This window comes from Leucoraja erinacea, chromosome 2, assembly GCF_028641065.1.
Source record: "Leucoraja erinacea ecotype New England chromosome 2, Leri_hhj_1, whole genome shotgun sequence".
Taxonomy (NCBI): Eukaryota; Metazoa; Chordata; class Chondrichthyes; order Rajiformes; family Rajidae; genus Leucoraja; species Leucoraja erinaceus.
In genome coordinates, this window is record NC_073378.1 from 6,435,253 (window position 1) to 6,458,517 (window position 23,265).

At 43.6% G+C, this 23,265-nt stretch overlaps 1 protein-coding gene across 4 annotated transcripts in view; it reads left to right on the forward strand.

Moving 5' to 3' along the window:
- Nucleotides 1–23,265, forward strand: part of LOC129706782 (solute carrier family 12 member 7-like) — a 286,498-nt gene that overhangs the window by 141,029 nt on the left and 122,204 nt on the right. For all 4 annotated transcript variants that reach the window (XM_055651265.1, XM_055651281.1, XM_055651273.1 and 1 more), the window contains exons 2-3: nt 17,969–18,063; nt 19,554–19,685. In XM_055651265.1, the coding sequence (XP_055507240.1) occupies nt 17,969–18,063; nt 19,554–19,685 (227 nt within the window). The remainder of the gene's footprint in view (nt 1–17,968; nt 18,064–19,553; nt 19,686–23,265) is intronic.

The window sequence follows — 23,265 nt, forward strand, 5'->3', positions numbered from 1 at the left end:
TGGTGAACTTTAAGATGGGGAAAATAACATTACTCAGATTTGTTTCAGAATTGAAGGTCATGCGTTATTCTATTTCTAGATATTTGAGCACATAATCTGGGTTGATATTCCAGTCTAATACTGAGAGCATCTGAACGGGCTGAATTACAGCTCAATAGATGCCAAATATGCATAGCTTTGAAGAAGAGAATGTGGTAGCATTATAGAAGGATTCTCTGTCTGCAAATGTATTTATAATAATCTTAGTCTGAATGTTGTTTAAGGCCTAACTTGTGAACAAGGTGAAAACCTTTTCTGAGGAGGATTAGGTGCATTGAAGCAGATGCACATGTACATAATTTTAGACTATTTACTTTTTACTTTGATGCAAGAATAAAATAAGTTGGAATGAACTGAAATTCCTAATTGTAAAAGGCATTTGGACAGATATATGGATCGGAAGGACCTGGAGGGCTATGGACAAATACAGGTATGTGGGACTAGCCCAGTATACCAACTTGGTTTGTCAAGGACAAATGTTATGCCGTACAGCTCTTTGACTCTGACTCTAAAGGAAGAATAGCAATCAGAAATTGGACCAATTGACTCCCTGTCAAGTAATATACTTTATACGCTCAATACTAAAAGGAAGATTGTTCCCGATGTTGGGAAAGTCCAGAACAAGGGGTCTCAGTTTAAAGATAAAGGGGAAATATTTTAGGACTGAGATGAGTAAAATATTTTTTACACAGAGAGTGGTGAATCTCTGGAATTCTCTGCCACAGAAGGTAGTTGAGGCCAGTTCATTGGCTATATTTAAGAGGGATTTAGATGTGGCCTTGTGGCTAAAGGGATCAGGGGGTATGGAGAGAAGGCAGGGATGGGATACTGAGTTGGATGATCAGCCATGATCATATTGAATGGCGGTGCAGGCTCGAAGGGCCGAATGGCCTACTCCTGCACCTAATTTCTATGTTTCTATGAACATGTTAATTAGAAGCAGGAGTAAGCCACTCGACCCCTCAATACTGTTAATTAGATCATGGCTGATTCAATTGTAACCTCACCTCTACATACTTTTCATCCTCTAGTTTATTAAGTGTCAGTTCATTTCTGCCTTAAAAATATTCAAAGACTCTGCTTGTGTATCAGACTGGATTGGGATTTGATACATAAACTTGATGTATGACAGGTAGGATTTGATCTTGTATTCGGATGATTATAAAAAGTTGTGTGTGTATGTGTGTGGAGTGTTGATCTCTTCTCTAAGGCTGTCCCACAGATTGACTTAATCTCCAGTTCATTAGATTCAGAGGAAACTGCAGATGTAACTATTGGTGAAGCAGGAGGTGCTTGGCAAGGCCAGTGGGTAGGTAATTGGGAGGTGTGGTCCTTCTGTCAATTCCACTGGGTTCCTACATGCCACCGATACAAGAAATGCCACCGATACAAGAAATGCCATCGTGAATGCGGCTCCTCCATTTTGATTTGATTTCCCAATAATGATTACGTTGTATTTTTGCTTTTGAGAATATCCCTGAATATTCTCCACTGTCTTACCTTGTGTTATCTCTGTGACTGAATAGAAGAGGGGTAAAGTGTGAAGCCAGAGCAAGGGGGGGAATGGGGGAAAGGGAGAAATGAGTGCCCCTCCGATGGGGCACAGAGAAGAGGTTGGGCGGAGGAGAGGGCGATATTTGTAGGTGTGTTATCTAGAATTGAAGAATCTGGTGTTCATTCCATTGGATTGTAAGATATCCCAGCGGATTGTGAGTTGCTGTTCCTCTGTGTGGCCTCACTCTGGCAAAGGAGTAGGCCCAGGGCAGAGGTGTCAGTATAGTAAAGGGAGTTAACATGGTCAGCAACCGAGAGACCCAGTAGGCCTTGGTGGATCGAGTGTGTGTCCGGTGAAACAGTCGCTTAGTCTACGCCTGGTCTCGCCAATGTAAAGGTGGCCACATTGGGAACACCGAATGCAGTGGATGTAGAAAATGGATTATTCCTCAATTGTATTGACATTTATCTTATTGCCAGTGTGGTTTGGTGAGGCAGGTTGATGGAGAACCTTTTATGGTTTATCTATGGATATGGTGTGTAAGACCCATCCTCTTGTGTAATGCCTGTGGTTACACAGCCACACAATATTTTTATAAATCCCCTAATTAAACATGCACCATTGTTAAACATCCAATGAGTAGGCACTTTTTCTGTTACCTCGTGCTTTGTATATTTTCATTTTTCCCTTACCAATGCCGTCACGGCCTTACTATGGGAAAATGTTTGCATTATGTGGTTTACAATGCAATCAAAGGACTCGTGTAGAGGCAGCAAAGACAAAGTATTGATCCAGGCCTCTGAGCTTTGGAAGAACGACTTATTTGCTTGAGCTTCAAGTATCAAAAATTATATTTTCTACTGAACATCTTTCCCCTTTTGAGACCGTGTTTTCTTTAGTTCAGTATAGATAGAAACATAGAAACATAGAAATTAGGTGCAGGAGTAGGCCATTCGGCCCTTTGAGCCTGCACCGCCATTCAATATGATCATGGCTGATCATCCAACTCAGTATCCCGTACCTGCCTTCTCTCCATACCCTCTGATCCCCATAGCCACAACGGCCACATCTAACTCCCTCTTAAATATAGCCAATGAACTGGCCTCAACTACCCTCTGCGGCAGAGAGTTCCAGAGATTCACCACTCTCTGTGTGAAAAAAAGTTCTTCTCATCTCGGTTTTAAAGGATTTCCCCCTTATCCTTAAGCTGTGACCCCTTGTCCTGGACTTCCCCAACATCGGGAACAATCTTCCTGCATCTAGCCTGTCTAACCCCTTAAGAATGTTGTAAGTTTCTGTAAGATCCCCTCTCAGTCTTCTAAATTCTAGAGAGTATAAACCAAGTCTATCCAGTCTTTCTTCATAAGACAGTCCTGACATCGTGAACTGCCAGCACAACAGGCTTGAGTGACTGAGCCGCAAGCCCAAGAATCCATTCGGCCCACAGTCCATACTAGCCCTCTGCAAACCAGTCCCTTCAGCCCACAACACCCATACTAGCACTCCATAAAGCCCCCCCCCCCCCCCCTTACTGGCCACCAATATTGGAATTGGTGGAGAGGTGGAATATTGCGTTGGGACACCAGCCCTCCCGTGTGATGCTGGGACACAACGGGCGGGCAGTGAGCCCGCCCAATGAGTCAATTTTTTACATATTCTGGTAGAGATTTATCCCGTGGACTCCGAAATTGCCTCATCTGAAAAATTCATGCATTATTTCTCAAGTTATTAATCAAAATGTTCAAAAGTCTGAAGAAACGTTGAAAATAAACCGGCTGGCTTTGCCTGATAACGTGCTGACGTTACAATGGGTCTGTGCGTTGTGTTTCACGCGCTGCGAGTGACGTCGCTCGGCCATTCTCTGCTGCCCGTTATTTAAAAGGGACGCACTAAAAGGGGCAGGGTGGGCCGTGGACTAAGACCAAAGATCATAGCTGAAGACTCTCTCCCTCCCCGGCCTCACTCTGGAGCCTGCAGCTGGAGCCCGGAGCTAGAGCTGGAGCCTGGAGTACAGCTGCGGGTCCCCCTTCATCTAGTAAAAATTAAAACCACGGGAACCATTTCATCATGGGGATGCTTAAAGCATTTCTCATTGTGCCAGTTTCATGTGTCTACATCAGCAATCGCTTGTCCCTGTGCACACTGTAGCAGCTGCCTCGCCCTAGATATCCTGTGGGATATTTTTATCATTAGAGGTGGATGCTGAGATTGCTGCAAAAGGAGGACTAATATTTACAAGACTGCTTGGAAGATAAAATGCTATTGGCTAAAGTGCTATTTCTTAACTATTTAGTTGAGTTCACTGACAATAAATAGTTTAACCATATCACCACTTTGAAATAAGTAATGTTTTAATTTCAAAATTCTGTCTTGTTTTTGTATCTTATTATTGTCTAATTCCTTTCTCTCTTTGTAATCTCTGGACCCCCTTTGTATTCTACTGCAGTTATATATATATATATTTCAATGTTCTCTGGACTTTTGATCTTCCCTGAATTTAGTTACTCATCATTGGCTCATCACAGCTGCAAAGACCATAAGCTCAAGAATTAGTTCCTTAAACTTGTCTGCTCACCATTCTTTATTTCCTTCTCTATGATGTTCTCTGACACTACCCCCTCGACCAATCTTTTCGTAGATTGAAATATATCACTAACTGATTCAGTGTCAACATTTTTAATTGATTCCACTCTAGTAAAATTCTTTGTGTGAAATGGACGTTGAAATTCAGCGTTTTACTCCTGTGAATTACATCTCAATATTTGTTCGACCGGTGAGAGAGTGAGAATTTGCGAATGATCCCGCGGTGTTGCACAGTTGTGCTTTCACGGACTTTGGTTCTTAACGTTGGCTTTCCTCATAGTTTTCTAGGCTTTCTTATGTTCTTTGTTTTAAGCGTCCTTGTGGATGGATTCCATGCTTGTGGCCGAGTGATTAAACAAATATATACAGTTCTCTTTCATTTTGTTTTAGTAAGGGCATCAGCATTAGCTTTCTTTTCAAACTGAGACCTCACCAAACTGCATGCCATTTGCAACCAGGTGGATGGCCAAACTCCCAAAGGGTAGGATGCTTTTGTAAGTCCTGTGTTGTTTTGATTTATCATGCATTGTAGGCCCCTTGTGTATTCTGATTGTTCCCAACTCATTTGTCTTTTTAAAAGAAAATTATTTATTCATAGAATGCTGGTGTGACAAGCAAGGCTGTCATATGTTGTGCATCTTTATTATCTTTAAGGTAATATTGAACCTTCATTTTGAATCATTATTCAAAATTTTCTTGAATTTTATATTCAAGTTGCTGGTAGATATAGAATTCCAGAAATTTGATCAGGGAATGTTGGTATATTGACCGGTAAAATTAAACACATTGAAGACACCAGGAACTGGTTTGTAAAAAAAAATGGCACAAAATGATTCGCTGTAACTCAGCGGGTCAGAATTTAGGATATAAGATATGGGATCTGTATCAGTAGGATCTGCTACAAACTGTTTTGAAGTTTATGCCTGGATTAGTTTTTCTCGTCAAATCTCAGGAGGGAAGACTTGAGGATCACAACCTTTGGCCTCAAGAGAGAGCGTTTTTGACCGAGCCATGGCTTACAATGGATGCCAGGCTGTATACCTTTGGAACATTAATCTGAGTCGGGAATGTGGAGAGCAAGGATTGATAAATCGTGGAAGCTTCAAGGATTTAGTGCTATCTGTTGTTCTGGCAACAAACCTGAACACAAGCTGCAACAGAGTAAGCGCGAAGGCTTGAAGTGAAGGATGCACATTTACAGGCGAGATGTCCCAGTATGTAAAGGGCCTGTAGGTTCGTGAGACTGCATATAGACTTGTGAAAATAGACACAAAAATCTGGAGTAACTCAGCGGGACAGGTTTGTGAAACTTCATTGACTACATTCAAACCAAATCTTTTATTTTGGGAGGAGCTTTGTACATAAATGAGCCAGTGCAGATGTCAGGAGTCTCCACTATTTTGTGGAACAGATATTACTGTCAACCAGAATAATCTAGATGAGGTGTGGTAGGAATTCACAAACTTGGTTTAAGTTTACACCTTCAGTATGAAAAAAGATCAAAAGCATTCCATGTTCCTTGCTTATCTGCCCCTGATATATTGCTGCTCCACTTGTCATGAGTCATTTGCTCTTAAATTTAAAAGGAATTGGGTGTTGCGTTATTTATCTGACTTTAGCTATTTATCTTTCCCTTTGGTATAATAAGCCAAATATGCAAAATGCATGTCGGTTTTAATGTAATAGTTTTTCCATTTATTATAAAAAGCCACCTTTTACTACTCTCATTCAATTAAAGGACATTGGTCTGGAATTTCTGCCAGTTCTGACTGTATAAATTTGTTCAAGATGGCTCTTTGAATGAATTGTCATTCATTAGCAGAATGAACTAGCAATTTTTAAAAATCCTTAAGTATTACTTAGAAAATATAACATCGATGTACCTGAAGAATCACTGAAAATTGCTTTAATTTTCCTAAGATTTGTTAAATTTCACTTTCCCACAGGCGGTGAACTAGCTCCGATTTAATGTTTAAGAAGGAACTGCATATGCTGGAAAATCTAAGGTAGACAAAAATGCTGGAGAATCTCAGCAGGTGCAGCAGCATCTATGGAGCAAAGGAAATAGGCAATGGGCTGAAACGTTGCCTATTTCCTTCGCTCCATAGATGCTGCTGCACCTGCTGAGTTTCACCAGCATTTTTGTCTACCTTAGCTCCAATTTAATTCTTATTTTTGATGATTAACCCATTTTAATTAATGCAACAAAATGGAGGAGGCCCAGGACAGAAAGGTCAGATTGGGAATGGGAGGTGGAATTGAAGTGCAGAGCCACCGGGAGATCAGGCAGGTTAAGACGGACTGAGCGGAAGTGTTCAGCGAAAGGATCGCTGAGCCTGCGCCTGGTCTCGCCGATGTGGAGAAGTTGACACCTGGAACAGCGGATATAGTAGATGAGGTTGGAGGAGGTGCAAGTGAACCTCTGCCTCACCTAGAAAGACTGTTTGTGTCCTTGGACGCAGTCGAGGGGGGAGGTAAAGGGCCATGTGTTGCATCTCCTGCGGTTGCAGGGAAAAGTACCTGGGGAGGGGGTGGTTTGGGTGGGAAGGGACGAGTTGACCAGGGAGTTTCGGAGGGAACGGTTTCTGCTGAAAGCAGAAAGGGGTGGAGATGGGTAGATGTGGCCAGTAGTGGGATCCCGTTGGAGGTGGCGAAAATGTTGAAGAATTATATGCTGTATGTGACGGCTGATGGGTGGAAGGTGAGGACAAGGGGGACTCTGTCCTTGTTATGAAGTGCTGGGACCCCAGCTATTTACAATATATATTAATGATCTGGATGAGGGAATTGAATGCAACATCTCCAAGTTTACGGATGACACTGAGCTGGGGGGCAGTGTTAGCTGTGAGGAGGATGCTCGGAGGCTGCAAGGTGACTTGGATAAGCTGGGTGAGTGGGCAAATGCCTGGCAGATGCAGTATAATGTGGATAAATGTGAGGTTATCCACTTTGCTGGCAAAAGCAGGAAAGTAGACTATTATCTGAATGGTGGCCGATTAGGAAAAGGGGAGATGCAACGAGACCTGGGTGTCATGGTACACCATTCATTAAAAGTAGGCATGCAGGTGCAGCAGGCAGTGAAGAAAGCAAATGGTATGTTAGCATTCATAGCAAAAGGATTTGAGTAGAGGAGCAGGGAGGTTCTACTGCAGTTGTACAGGGTCTTGGTGAGACCACACCTGGAGTATTGCGTACAGTTTTGGTCTCCTAATCTGAGGAAAGACATTCGTGCCATAGAGGGCGTACAGAGAAGGTTTACCAGACTGATTCCTGGGATGTCAGGACTTTCATATAAAGAAAGACTGGATAGACTCGGTTTGTACTCGCTAGAATTTAGAAGATTGAGGGGGGATCTTATAGAAACGTACAAAATTCTTAAGGGGTTGGACAGGCTAGATGCAGGAAGATTGTTCCTGATGTTGGGGAAGTCCAGAACAAGGGGTCACAATTTAAGGATAAGGGGGAAATCTTTTAGGACCGAGATGAGGAAAACATTTTTCACACAGAGAGTGGTGAATCTGTGGCATTCTCTGCCACAGAAGGTAGTTGAGGCCAGTTCATTGGCTATATTTAAGAGGGAGTTAGATGTGGCCCTTGTGGCTAAAGGGATCAGGGGGTATGGAGAGAAGGCATGTACGGGATACTGAGTTGGATGATCAGCCATGATCATATTGAATGGCAGTGCAGGCTCGAAGGGCCGAATGGCCTACTCCTGCACCTATTTTCTATGTTGCTATGTGTCTATGAAAGGCTATTACCATTCTTGGCAGAGAAGATTACACTGGTGTATTAGTGCACCCCTAAGGAGGTGCTGTTCTTTTGGGCGGTGTTATCTTTAGACTTTCAGATACAGAGTGGGAACAGGCCCTTTGGCCCAACGAGCCAATGCCAACCCGTGATCACCCCATACACTGGCACTATCCTACACGCTAGGGACAATTTACAGAACCTACAAACTGTATGGCTTGGGAACGTGGAAGGAAACCGGAGCAGCTGGCGGAAACCCGTGTAGTCACAGGGAAAATGTATAAACTCTTTACTACCTGCACCTGTAATGAGGATCAAACCCGGATCTCTGGTGCTGTAAGGTAGAATCTCTACCACTACGCCATTGTCTTCCTGATGAGTCTTTAAACAGAGGTCATCTCTGCTCTTGTTAAGTGGATATTCACAATTATTTTGAAGAGCAGGGGAACAATCTGTTTGTCCTGGCTGACATTTATTCCTCCAGCACCTTTAAATATCATTTGTTATCACATTGTGAGAGCTTATATGATCCAAGACACCCAGTACATTTCCCGAATTCGGTAGGCGGCGCGACTCTCGTCAGCAGCGGCCTCTGCAGCCGGTCTGCGTTTTATTATTTTTTGTCTTATGTTTTTATGTAGTTTTTGTTATTTTTTGTTGGGGTATGTGTGTGGGGGTGGGGTGGGAGGGAGGGGGTAACTTTTAATCTCTCCCTGCAGGGGAGACCCGACCTTTTCTTTGTCGGGTCTCCGTTATTGTTGGGGCTGCAACGAGGAGCGGCCTCCAACAGGAGAAGACCGGGGGCTCTGGTGCCGACTACTCACCTCACCGTCGCGGAGCTGGCCGAGTCCAGAGCGGGTGGAGCGGTGGTGGAGCGCTGCTGCGGCCCGACCTCCGGAGATTCGGAGGCTGCAACTGCGGGTCTGGCGGACGGCGGCACCGGGAGCCCGCGGGTCCCTGGAGGGAGACCGCTTTTCAGGGCTCTCGCAACGGCGACTTCTCCCGCCCGAGTTGCGGGGTCGAAGAGCTCCTGGAGCGGGGCCTGACATCACCACCCCGCGCGGCTTGGAATGGCCGCGGGACTCTGCGAGCGCACGCCGGGGGCTCTAACAACTAGACCCGGTGTGCGACCTCGCACCACCTGGCATGGCTTTAATGGCCGCGGGACAATCGCCATTGCCAGCCGGGGGCTTTGACTTTGACTCTGACATCGGGGGGGGGGGGGGGGGGGTAGTGCAGTGGAGAGACAAGTTTTTTTGGCCTTCCATCACAGCAATGTGATGGATGTTTATGTAAATTATGTTGTGTCTTGGGTCTATTTGTTTGTAATGTATGGCTGCAGAAACGGCATTTCGTTTGGACCTCAAGGGGTCCAAATGACAAATAAATTGAATTGAATTGAATTGCAACAGTGATTACATTTCAAAGCCTCTTGACTGGCGGTAATGTGCTTGTAAGCTGGGCATATAAATGCTAGTGCAATAGAACAAGTCTGAAGAAGGGTTTCGGCCCGAAACCTTGCCTATCTCCTTCGCTCCATAGATGCTGCTGCACCCGCTGAGTTTCTCCAGCATTTTTGTGTACCTGCAATAGAACAAGATGGAGGAAGTGGAAGGTGATGGAGAAAGTTGGTGGCAGTGAATGGTCCACCAAATCGCCTCCCTCAGTAAGCGCCCAAAAGCTTTGGAAGTGGGAGATGGTGGCTTTGGCGCAGGGAAGCAGACGGGCAGCTGCTGGAGGCAACAGATGGCATGGCTGCAGTGGTGGTGGGGTTTGGTTTCGGTGGTGGCAGCTTGGGAGGGCATACAGCAGCAGGGTGAGCAAGTATATGAAGAATAACTTGTGGCAGCTGCATGCAGTGGCTTTTGGAAGGAGGCATCAGCGCCACACTGGCCCATCCTCATAGATCCAGGACTCCAGGCTTTAATGTGAGGAGATAATAAATTGCACATCTCCTTTGGCCCACGGTGGATCTTTTCAGAGATTTGGGATTTGGAAGTTGCAAGATAGTGCTGGAACGCGATGACTTTCTGGGTGCAGTTCTAAAAGAACAGTGTACTCGTGTATATTATAATTTGACAGGATAGCATAGCGATCAAGCTTCTCACAGTATCTCAGTATATGTGATAATAAACTAAACTAAATCTTTGGTCTCTAAGTGGATCCATTATTTAGTAAGTAATTGACTGCTTTCCATTACACTTGTATAGATTTTACATTTGTTATCGTGGCTTGAATTAATTTACTTTCAAATGCCAGTGTGTTTCCAATCTTAATTTTCATTCCAATAGTGATTACATTCAAAATAGGAATAGCGTTTCCTATTGATTTTTGTTTAGTCTCTGCCTCAGCCATATTGCATCCTTTCTCCAAGCCCTATTGAATGGTGTTTGTTGTTAATACCACTTTACCACCAAATCATGACAGTCTGATGAACTTTGATTTAGTGGCCTTTGCAGTAACTTAAGAGTATAACTTAAATAGGCAAAAAAAAAAATCTGATTTATTAGCAAAGATACAAAATGATTTATAACCATTCAATGAGGAAAATTGAATCTGATGGGTCACCCTTCCATCAACGGAGCAGTGATCTGTCAAAATCATACAGAGCTTGATGGAGTAGGTACAGAGTTGGTATTTTCTTTGGCTGTACTCATGGGTTACAATCATTAAATAAATTGTTACACATTCTGGACTGCAATGAGACAACATTTCTTAACCCATATAATAGTGAAACTTTGGAATTTCCCTTGAAAGAAGACAGTGGATCCAATCCAATCCAACTTTATTTGTTAAGCACTTTAAGACAACCAATGTTGACCAAAGTGCTGTACAGAAGAATAAACAAACCATCATAAACAGACAGCATAACATAACATAACATAATAGCTCACATAAAGCGCAAAAATTACATACGGAATACAACAATAAATTAAAAGACATAAACCATGAGTAAAAGTAATAGCCACGGAATAAAAGCAATCAAAAAAGAAATTAAATGAAGTAAATAAATAAAGTCGACATCTTACTGGGTATCAAAGGCCACGGAGAAGAGATGGGTTTTTAGAAGTGATTTAAAAACAGACAGAGAAGAGGCCTGTTTAATGTGGAGAGGCAGATCGTTCCATAATTTGGGTGCCGACACAGCAAAGGCACGGTCCCCTGGATGCTTAGTCACTGAGCATACAGGGCTGAGATTGATTAATCTTTGGTTGCTAGGAGAATTAAATAATTTGGGATTAGTTCCGGAAAGTGTTGCAGAGGTAAAAGATGAACCATAATCCTATTGAATGGCAAAGCCCAAATGGCCTTCTCCTGTTTCTATTTCTTATACAGTTAAGGTCCTAACCATTTAGTACAGCAATGAAACATTCCATAATCAGAGCTTTTGTTAATCTTGGAAATTCTCTGAATTTAAATGGTTGTTCATGTTCAGTCATCAAGCATGTTCTAGGCTGACCTTGACCGATGTGGGAATAGTAAAGAGGCACATGGAGGCCAGATGGAAAGTTGACAAATCCAACAGGCTGCATGAGTTGCTCTAGTTCAGTTGCAGTTCTGACTTTAGTTCAATAGGTTGGATGTGGAAAATGTTGTCCAGGTTGGTATGTATGGTAACAATTGTACTTTTTGTTCCGTGCTTCCAAAATGTGGTTTCATTAAAGATTTCTGAAATTACATTTTATAAGCTAATTCGGCAGTAGTGCACAATGTGCAGCCATTACTGCAGATGTGTAATTTATACACGAGCCTTCAGATGAATATGCGTCAATTTTCTTGTTTTCCAAGACATCTGAACTTTATAGTCATATACCATAAGTATAGAAACATAGAAAATAGGTGCAGGAGTAGGCCGTTCGGCCCTTCGAGCCTGCACCACCATTCAATATGATCATGGCTGATCATCCAACTCAGTATCCTGTACCTGCCTTCTCTCCACACCCTCTGATCCCCTTAGCCACAAGGGCCACATCTAACTCCCTCTTAAATATAGCCAATGAACTGGCCGCAACTACCCTCTGTGGCAGAGAGTTCCAGAGATTCACCACTCTCTGTGTGAAAAATATTTTTCTCATCTCAAGTTGAACAGTAATAGATCCAATTAGGCTATTGAGGTTTATATTGACAACTAGTAGTTGGAGAAGTAAAGGTGAACAGCATAAATGGATGTAAGAGAAAAGTTATCAAGTAAGTATGAGAGGGAAAGGAGTGGAAGTTTTGCTAAGAAGGGTCCCGACCTGAAACATCTCTTCAGAGATGCTAACTGACCTTTGAGTTACTCCAACACTTTATGTCCTTTTTCGGCTAATGGGGTTGGATGGAGACAGATAGGAGGAGACTTGTGCAAGTGTCAGAGATTTGAATGAGCAGATTCTGTGTTGTTAAATCTATTTTGCAGCAGAAGGCTAGATCCAGAGAAACAATTGTTGTAGTTGATGTCCTGCAAAATCTAGAATCTGTAAGTTTAGTAGTTATGAGGCAATGTGTTTGGTTGACGATGTTTTGCAGCTATAGGATGCTTGTCTATATTTTGCCCCCAGTAAAACCATTTAAATCTGGACAAATTTACCAGTGGGATATCTGGTGTGAGCAGGAACTTTCCTGGGAAAGGAATAACATTTTCAGAGGTGTCCCATTCTTGCACCCTTTGAGAAATGGCTAATGTGAAATAAATCACAAAAGTTAATGCTCTGACAGAAATCGTGTTTGACAATGGTTAATGGATGTTTAAAGTGTAAAAGAGAGAGCATTTGTTCAGATTCAATTTGAAGTCATGTGTTAGTTTGATTATTAAGTTTTAGGAAACATCCATTGACATTGCAGGGAGAACAACTTGATTCAGCCAATTTGATTAGCATTTGCTTGAATTTAGGATGTTGGCAATAACTATGTTCATTAAAATCAAGGGACCTGTGGACAGTTGTAGAGAAACGGCTTATTTCCTCTGGTAGAGGAATCATGAACAATACAAAATATAATTAGAGCAAGGATATTTGAAGCCAATTAGAAGCACTACATAAACATTTGTGGCTATCTATATATTACTAAAACTCTCATCTTGACCACTTCCTGTCTGCGTTGTAATTAAATGTGCACAAAAACGATCCCCTATAGCGCTACAATTTTTTTGCCACTTTACCATTCTCCTCTGCTGCAAGCCAAATAAGTTTTGTTCCGATCGGTGAAATAGTATGAAGGTTTTGAAGGTTCCCCCACAACCACAGCCCCCCACCCCCCCCCCCCCACCCCCCCGCCCTCACACCTCCCCTCCCCTCCCCACCCCTCCCCCCCCCACACACCCCCTCTCACCCCCCCCCCACACCCCCCTCCCCACCCCCCCCCCCCCCCCCCCATAAATCCCCCCCCACACCCCCTCTCCCCCTTAGTCTAGTAGCTGCTAAAATTGAGATCTTCAAAACTAAAATATTATGTTGTTTAAGGCTCCAAGTAACAATGGAAGAAAGGCTATAAACAGAGTTGAGGTGTTTATCAATCTTAAGCAAATAAAGGCAGAGCAGGGTTGAGAGGTTGAATGCCAGCTTGTGCCTGATCCTGGTGTAACAATGGCTTTCTAATATGAATAACCTGATATAGCCATTAACTCTTTTTTAGCTGGTACTTTTTTTCTATTGTCTTGATAATGCCACAGAACAACCTTGCACCATTATGACATTCTTTCACCACCAACAAAAGTGATTCAAAGATGATGACGAGACCTGGAGATATTTAGATATGTTGGCAATTCTAGGATTGTGTATTTTGGAACCAAGAAAGTTCTGAAAGGATACTTAATCAAGGTGCATAACATTAGAAAAAGTCTTTGGGGTTATTTCCCTTAGTTGAGAAGTCAACACTAGGGAACATTAAATTATATTAGGGTTCAAAACAATAATTCATCCAAAGAGTAACGAGTGTCTGGAACTGCCTGAAAGGGCTGTGGAGGTAACCCGCCCCAATTTAAAAGACATTTGGAAAGGTACTTGAGAAGCTGTGATGTACAAGGCTACAGACCGGGAGCAGGGAAGTTACAGAGATAGGTTGAATAAGTTAGGTCTTTATTCTCTGGAGCGCAGAAGGTTAAGGGGGGACCTGATAGAGGTCTTTAAAATGATGAGAGGGATAGACAGAGTTGATGTGGACAAGCTTTTCCCTTTGAGAATAGGGAAGATTCAAACAAGAGGACGTGACTTCAGAATTAAGGGACAGAAGTTTAGGGGTAACATGAGGGGGAACTTCTTTACTCAGAGAGTGGTAGCGGTGTGGAATGAGCTTCCAGTGGAAGTGGTGGAGGCAGGTTCGTTGGTATCATTTAAAAATAAATTGGATAGGCATATGGATGAGAAGGGAATGGAGGGTTATGGTATGAGTGCAGGCAGGTGGGACTAAGGGAAAAAGGTTGTTCAGCACGGACTTGTAGGGCCGAGATGGCCTGTTTCCGTGCTGTAATTGTTATATGGTTATAAGTGGTTTAATCTATACTCATCCATTTGTGTTTTATTGCTGTGTATCTGGGATCCTAATGATGCAGTGATTAATGGGTTTGTTAAAAAAGGATATAATTGAAAGAGTGTGAAAGTCAGAAAGTCAGAGGGTTTTAAGGACAGGAAGAACTTTGAGATTGAAGACTTGGGCCATTGAAGCCTATTGAAAATAAGAATATTAAAGGCTGGGTATTGTTGAATCAAAATCAACTGTAGGTCGTTGAGAACATTCCTTGCCTCCGGCTGATACTGCAAACTAATGACCTAGAAATCCCCCATAACCAGAGTCAACAAAACAATCAAATCTACCCTGAGCTCCAGGGATGCCTTTGTGCATAATATGTGGAGGGGTTATTTCATAAACAGAAATAATGTTTATTTGTATGGAAATCCAATACGTTTATTTATTTTAAAAACCAAAAGGAGCTTGAATTTCTGCAGTTACTCTGCTAATTTCAGCATGTTATTTCACAACCAATGTCTGAAGAAAGTCTTGACTTAAAAGACCACCTATCCATGCTCTACAGAGATGCTGCCTGACCTGCTGAGTTGCTCCAGCACTTTGCGTCCTTTTGCATATTTTTGAAGTTTATTTACAGTTGCAAAACAAAAAATGTGGACAACATTTAACAGAAGGTCATGTGATAATAGCAGAATTAGGCCATTTGGCCCATCAGGTCTCCTCCACCATTCAATCATGGCTGATCTATTTCGCCTGCCTAACCCCATTCTCCTGCCTTCTCCCCATAACCCTTGATAGCCGTACTAATCAAGCATCTTATCTACCTCTGCCTTAAACATATCCATTGACTTAGCCTCCGCATCCTTCTGTGACAATGAATTCCACAGATTCACCATCCTCTGCCTAAATAAATTCCTTCTCATCTCCTTCCTAAAAGAATGTCCTCTAATTCTGAGGCTAAGACCTCTAGTCCTAGACTCTCCCTCTAGTGGAAACATCCCCTCCACATCCATTAACCAAGACTTTCACTATTTGATACGTTTCAATAAGACCCCCCCAGAGTACTGCAGTGAGTACAGGTGCAGTGCCATCAAACGCTCATCATTTAGTTCCAACATTTAGGCCCAATAAGCAAAATAAATGACCAGAATGTATCTTGGTGCTTGGCTGGGAGGTTTTGTTTTAATCTAATTGATTATTTAGTTTAGTTTAGATGTGCAGCTCGGAAACCGGCCCTTCGGCCCATCAAATCCGCAACGAACAGCGATCCCCGCACATTAACGCTATCCTACACACACCATGGACAATTTACACATGCACCAAGCCAATTAGCCTACCGTATTTCCTGGCAATCAAGACCCACCTGCGTCGAAGATGCACCCCCAATTTAATTTGCTAAATTTTGAAAAAAGGATGGCGGGACAGGATCAATGGTTTGGTTTAGTCCAGGGGTCTGCAACATCGCCTGTGTGCCCCTGGTACCGGCTGCAGTTCCCTGATCCCTTGCGTCCCCGGGACTGGCTTCAGTTCGCTGATTCCTCGCGTCCCCGGTAAGGGCTGCAGTTCGCCTGCCCCGGAGCTGCCTGCAACACCCAGGTCGCCTGCCCCGGAGCAAGTAGAGAGAGAGAGAGAGAGAGATAGAGAGAGAGCCTGGGATGGAGCAGCCAGCCTTCCGTCCAGTAGCTATCCGCCAACCACCACCTCCACCGGTTGCGCCTGTGCCGAAGGACACCGTCGGTGGGCCGGCAGAAGGCGCTGAGGTGGCGACCGGTTCTGCTGTTCGGTCCCGATGGCCATTTGCAGCCACCCGAGCTACTTCCCCCCCCCGGCCACAATACGGTGTCTCCACGCCCGGAGCACCACGCCAGCGGTGAGTGAGCGAGTGAGTTGCTGGCACCTATTATCCATTGTCTATTGTCTAAATACGTGCACTTACTGTGCCATCAACGTCACTGGTGGACACCATGCAACAACCATTACACAAAATGTATTTGTGTATTCCAATGCCATTTTCAGAAACTTGCCATCAGTATGCTATCTTTTCTTATATTTTGTTGTTGATACTATGTTAGTCATGAACCCAATAAAGTGCTTGTCAACTTTTTTGAAGGAATGTGATATTTGACCCCATTTGTCACATTTTTGGGTGCAGTATTGTAAAAAGACACATATGCTTTAGATTTTTTAATTTCTGCTTTGTTGCTATTGCTTGTACAGTTTTAGAGACATACCATTGACTTTTTCTCAGGGATCTCATTTTCCTTAATCGACAAAGAATGAGAATTATTTTGGTTGCAGAATGAGAATCAATTTGAATGTTTAGTAATATAATGTACTAATTTAAAGAGACAACCAAAAAGGTTTTCTGACACCACATTTGACTATAGACCTTCATTTAAAGATAATAATAATAGAATGTTTTACTTCCTTCAGTATTCCAATTTGATAATTAGTTAATTACTTTTTAAATTGTAGTCACATGGAATGGCAATAATGGCACCAGCTTTGAATGTGTTTGGATTCATTTATGTAGCCATTTTCATGTTCCTCTGGTTGTGTCAAGATACTTCTGAATCAACAGTGAATTGTTGAATATTAAGGGCCTGTCCCACTGTATGAGGTGATTCAAGAGCTTAAAAATCAAATCAAACTTGTGGTAAGCACGTAGAATGTACGTAGCGGGTACGTCGGAGCTCGGGATGTCTCTTAGCGGCTCGTAACGCTAACGGCAGGTCCTCAGGAAACGCGGTAAGCTCGTGAAGACTCGTGAAGATTTTTCAACATGTTTAAAAATGTCCACGAGAGCCCCGAGTACCTACGAGCGGCTATTCCCGTAATTCTCTTAGTTTGAATCAGAGGAAACTCGGGAGAACTCTTGAATTAGCTCTCGTACAGTGGGACAGGCCCTTGAGTAACAGTTTTAAAGTGGAGAAGCATAGCATCAAATTTGGAACCATCATCTCCAAGGACCTTCAATGGGGGGTCACCATCGACACCACAATCAAAAAAGCCACATTGGCAAGATCATCTCTGACCCCTCTCACCCTGGCCACAAACTCTTTGAATCACTTCCCTCTGGAAGGCGACTCCGGGCCGTCAAAGCCGCCACAGCCAGACATAAAAACAGCTTTTTTTCCCACGAGCAGTAGCTCTTATCAATAACCAAAAGTCTGTAGCCTCCTTTTGCTCTGGTATTTAAATTTATTCACATGTTTAAACTATAATGTTTTATTCTTAATGGTTTACTGTAGGTCGTGTTGTTACTTGCGAACGTAGCACCAAGGCAAATTCCTTGTATGTGTATATACTTGGCCAATAAACTTATTCATTCAAAAAAAGATACAATGAGATAAATGTCTAAAAAAAAATGCTGTGTGAGTGATAAATATACAAGGACAGCTTTCAGGATGGTTAAATAATGTTTTGATGCTCTTCCTTTTTTTCACTCCTCTCTCATTGCTTGCTCCTTGCTACCCCCTCTAACCAATGCCTCCCCTATCCTCTCTCTTTACCCACATAGTGGGATGGTAACAATCAACCACACATACCCTATCAAGTAAAAAATGGGATATGAGTGAATCACAGTAAAGGTTACTGACGTTGTTCTGTTCAACATAATAATACTTCAAACACTGATGGTTCTATGTGTTATTTAAATAGGAGATGGAGTTCCGAAGGAAAGCAGTCCTTTTATCAACAGCACCGACATTGACAAAGGAATCCTGTACGAAGGGAAAAACCTGGCACTTTTTGAGGTAACTTTTCATTTGTTGCATGGATCTTGAATGTACAAGAATTGAATTTGTAAATTTTAGGTAATAGAACATTTTAAGATGCTTTACTGCAGCATGAACAGAGAGATTTGTTGTGAAAACAGTCCATGTCAGGACAAACTAGGACCGAAAGATGTTGGTTTAAGCAGCACAAATGGGAGGAAAGCTAACAGGGGGATTTTAGAGTTGGTGGCAGAGGCAGCTGGAGGTGCTAATGGAAGTCATTAAATGCTGGAGTAACTCAGCAGGGTCAGGCAGCATCTCTGGAGAACATGGGTAGGTGACATTTTGAGTTGGACCATTCTTCAGGGGGTACCAATGGTCCATAAGAGGCCATATTTGGAGGACTGCAGTGAAATTGAAAGGTTATAAAATTATGGAGTTGACCAATTTGAAAGTGAGGCTAAGGACTTTAAAAACTTTAAAAGGCCTGAAATTATTTAACTAGAAGCCTGTGCAGTACAGAGAGTCATTGGTGGGTGTATGTGGGGGGGGGGGTGTGTGTGGGGGTGGGGGGGTGTGTGTGTGAGGGTGGGGGTGTGTGTGTGTGAGGGTGGGGGTGTGTAGAGGGGTGGGGGTGGGTATGTGAGGGGGGGGGGGGGGGGATGGGTTATATAAACCAGAAAAATAACAAGCGTGCAGTTTTGGTCTCCAAATCTGAGGAAGGACATTATTGCCATAGAGGGAGTGTAGAGAAGGTTCACCAGACTGATTCCTGGGATGTCAGGACTGTCTTATGAAGAAAGACTGGATAGACTTGGTTTATGCTCTCTAGAATTTAGGAGATTGAGAGGGGATCTTATATAAACTTACAAAATTCTTAAGGGGTTGGACAGGCTAGATGCAGGAAGATTGTTCCCGATGTTGGGGAAGTCCAGGACAAGGGGTCACAGCTTAAGGATAAGGGGGAAATCCTTTAGAACCGAGATGAGGAGAACTTTTTTCACACAGAGAGTGGTGAATCTCTGGAACTCTCTGCCACAGAGGGTAGTTGAGGCCAGTTCATTGGCTATATTTAAGAGGGAGTTAGATGTGGCCCTTGTGGCCAAGGGGATCAGAGGGTATGGAGAGAAGGCAGGTACGGGATACTGAGTTGGATGATCAGCCATGATCATATTGAATGGCGGTGCAGGCTCGAAAGGCCGAATGGCCTACTCCTGCACCTAATTTCTATGTTTCTATGTTTCTATGTTTAAGATCAGAGCTTTAGTTGTGTATAGATAGATGGATACCAGCTAGCTAGCTAGCTATTATTCATTCACAGATTGCAAGGCTAGTGTTTGTTGTGCTAATATGAGGCCATGAGGTTTTAGCCTTGATCTTTTGAAAACTAGCACGAGGTTTTATCAGCCATTCAAAAAACAGTTAAAAGTCAATCACATCGAGGTAATAGTGCTTCATGCGTCGTCTCCTCATATATTGTTTATTTAGGACAAATATAACATGAATATTTTCCTGATTTTACTCAACAGGAGGAAATGGATAGGAATCCAATGGTCTCCTCCCTGCTTAACAGATTGGCGAACTATACCAATCTCACTCAGGGAGTCAGGGAACACGAGGAGGCGGAAAACAACGAGGAGCCGAAAAAGAAGGAAATTAAGGTAAATATGCATTGTACAAGTGAGGGATATCACCTATCGATAACTTTGGTTTGAGAACTGCTGCTGTGTGGCATATTGCCCAGAAATGTCTCAATCTGAGTGCATGGAAGAACATTCTCTGTGAGGTGAAAATAATCCAGGTTAACATTGTGCTTATTCAGGAACAAAGACATTTTTTTTATATTTTAAAACATTGAAGCAGTGTTCAATGTTCAACATATTGGGAAGCTGAATTTGAAAACTAAAAATGGGAGTGCCTCATAAGGTTGCAATTTCCTGTCAAAGGTTTGGAATGCATCATATTTTGAAACTTTGAAAGAGAATGGGTGCCAGCTGAACCTTTGATCTGTGAGTACTGTGAACAGTAAATTGAGAATATGGGCTAGAATTGCATTGATTTTGAGCATTCCACAATAAAAATGTTTATTGGTGGTTCAATACCAGTGGAAACTCTTTCTGAGATTCACCACTCTCTGTGTGAAAAAAGTTCTTCCCATCTCGGTTTTAAAGGATTTCTCCTCTATCCTTAAACTGTGACCCCTTGTCCTGGACTTCCCCAACATCGGGAGCAATCGTCCTGCATCTAGCCTGTCCAACCCCTTAAGAATTTTGTAAGTTTCTATAAGATTCGGTGGGCGGCGTGACTCTGGTCAGCAGCGGCCTCTGCAGTCTGTCCGCGTTTTTATTATTTTCTGTCTATGTTTTTATGTAGTTTTTGTTATTTTTTGTTGGGGTGTGTGTGTGGGGGGGGGTGGGGGGTGGGGGTGGGAGGGAGGGGGAAACTTTTTAAATCTCTCCCTGCACGGGAGACCCGACCTTTTCTCGTCGGGTCTCATTGGGGCTGCAATGAGGAGCGGCCTCCAACAGGAAGAGACCGGGGACTCTGGTGCTACGACTCACCATCACCGTCGCGGAGCTGGCCGAGTCCAGAGCGGGTGGAGCGGTGGAGGAGCGCTGCTGCTGCTGCTGCGGCCCGACCGGAGAGTCAGTGGCTTCAACTGCAGGTCTGCGGATGGCGGCACCGGGAGCCCGCGGGTCCCTGGAAGGAGACCGCTTTTCAGGGCTCTCGCGACTGCGACTTCTCCTGCCCGAGTTGCGGGGTCGAAGAGCTCCTGGAGCGGGGCCTGACATCACCGCCCCGCGCGGCTTGGTATGGCCGCGGGACTCTGCGAGCGCACGCCGGGGGCTCTAACACCAAGACCCGGTGTGCGACCTCGCACCACCCGGCGTGGCTTTAATGGCCGCGGGACAATCGCCATCGCCAGCCGGGGGCTTTGACTTTGACTATGACATCGGGGGGGGGGGGGGGAGAGTGCAGTGGAGAGATAAGTTTATTTGGCCTTCCATCACAGCAATGTGATGGATGTTTATGTAAATTTATGTTGTGTCTTGGGTCTATTTGTTTGTAATGTATGGCTGCAGAAACGGCATTTCGTTTGGACCTCAAGGGGTTCAAATGACAATTAAATGTATCTTGTAAGATCCCCTCTCAATCTCCTAAATTTCACGACCTTTTTTTAGTCGTGGACATTTTTCATCAGGCTAGAAAAACGCCCCGACCTACTTGATGCCACGAGTACCTACGACTAGTATCACGACCTACCTACGACCTCGCGACGAACATGCTGCGAGTATGAGTCACGGGCAAACTCGGCAGAGGTCGTGATTTAGGTCGTGAAAGTGGGACAGGCCCTGAAGATTTAAGTTCAGGACTAGACAGAGTCTTTATATTTGGGAAATCTAACCAAAATCAAAATCACCTGGGCAAGCACAAACTTGCCTGTTAGCTTTCACAAAATGACAATGTTAGAGACAGTTCAAACAGTGAACAACATCTGCTGTATTTGTTGGTGGAACCGGAAAATCTAGTCTTGTGGGTTGGCATTTATCTGCCAGTTGAGTTACTCAACTGACTGCGTTAGCTTTGGCACCTGATCCTGAAAACTCCCTGCATTCCGGCAAAAGGCACAGATGATTTAAGGTCCACCATTGTCCACAAGAAGGAGCAGTTGTTCTATTCATATCATTTAGCTTTCCAAATTTGCTTGGCTTCCCTGAACTACATAATATGTAACTAAAAATGTATTTAGGCGTTTTGTTGTTATTTTCTGCATATTACTTTAACAAGAACATTATCATCAGTGAATGAACGGGAAAACAAAACTGCTGGAGGAACTCAGCCAATCGGGCAGCATCTGAAGAAGGGAATGGTTGGGGTGTGTGTGTGGGGGGGTGGGGGGGGGGTGGGAGGGGGGGGGGAAACTTTTTGAATCTCTCCGGGGGCTCTAACACTAAGACCCGGTGTGCGACCTCGCACCACCCGGCGTGGCTTTAATGGCCGCGGGACAATCGCCATCGCCAGCCGGGGGCTATGACTTTGACTCTGACATCGGGGGGGGGGAGAGTGCAGTGGAGAGATACGTTTATTTGGCCTCCATCACAGTTATGTGATGGATGTTTATGTTAAATGTAATTATGTTGTGTCTGGGGTCTATTTGTGTGTAATGTATGGCTGCAGAAACGGCATTTCGTTTGGACCTCCAGGGGTCCAAATGACAAATAAATTGATTCTGATTCTGATTCTGATTCTGGTTAGATGATGTTTTGGGGCAAAAGCAATTTTCGGACTTTCTGCATTTGCAGTCTCTGTTGAATAAATAAGTAATTTTACTAGTGTGCTCATGGTGAAGAGTTGTGGTACAATAAGCCAGCGAGTTAGCCACATGTGTACATCAGTCATCTAGAACAAACAAATTCATGATTACTCATTTCCTGTTGATATCTTCATCAGTGATGGATCAGTGACAATGATGGTGTTAAATGTTCTCAAAAACCATGGATTTCTCCTTCCTGATGCAGAATTATAACGACCCAAGAAGGAAAAGATTTATTTGACAGTTGCAGAGACATTTTCTCCATTGTTGGTGGTGCTGTGGGCCTTTTGGCTGGAAGGGTAATAGATTGAAGCACCGTTTCCTGCATTACGATGCTCAAGGGTGGTGGGTGTATGGAACATAGAAACATAGAAATTAGGTGCAGGAGTAGGCCATTCGGTCCTTCGAGCCTGCACCGCCATTCAATATGATCATGGCTGATCATCCAACTCAGTATCCCGTACCTGCCTTCTCTCCGTACCCTCTGACCCCTTAGCCACAAGGGCCACATCTAACTCCCTCTTAAATATAGCCAATGAACTGGCCTCGACTGCCCTCTGTGGCAGAGAGTTCCAGAGATTCACCACTCTCTGTGTGAAAAAAGTTCTTCTCATCTCGGTTTTAAAGGATTTCCCCCTTATCCTTAAGCTGTGACCCCTTGTCCTGGACTTCCCCAACATCGGGAGCAATCTTCCTGCATCTAGCCTGTCCAACCCCTTAAGAATTTTGTAAGTTTCTATAAGATCCCCCCTCAATCTCCTAAATTCTAGAGAGTATAAACCAAGTCTATCTAGTCTTTCTTCATGACAGTCCTGACATCCCAGGAATCAGTCTGGTGAACCGTCTCTGCACTCCCTCTATGGCAATAATGTCCTTCCTCAGATTTGGAGACCAAAACTGTACGCAATACTCCAGGTGTGGTCTCA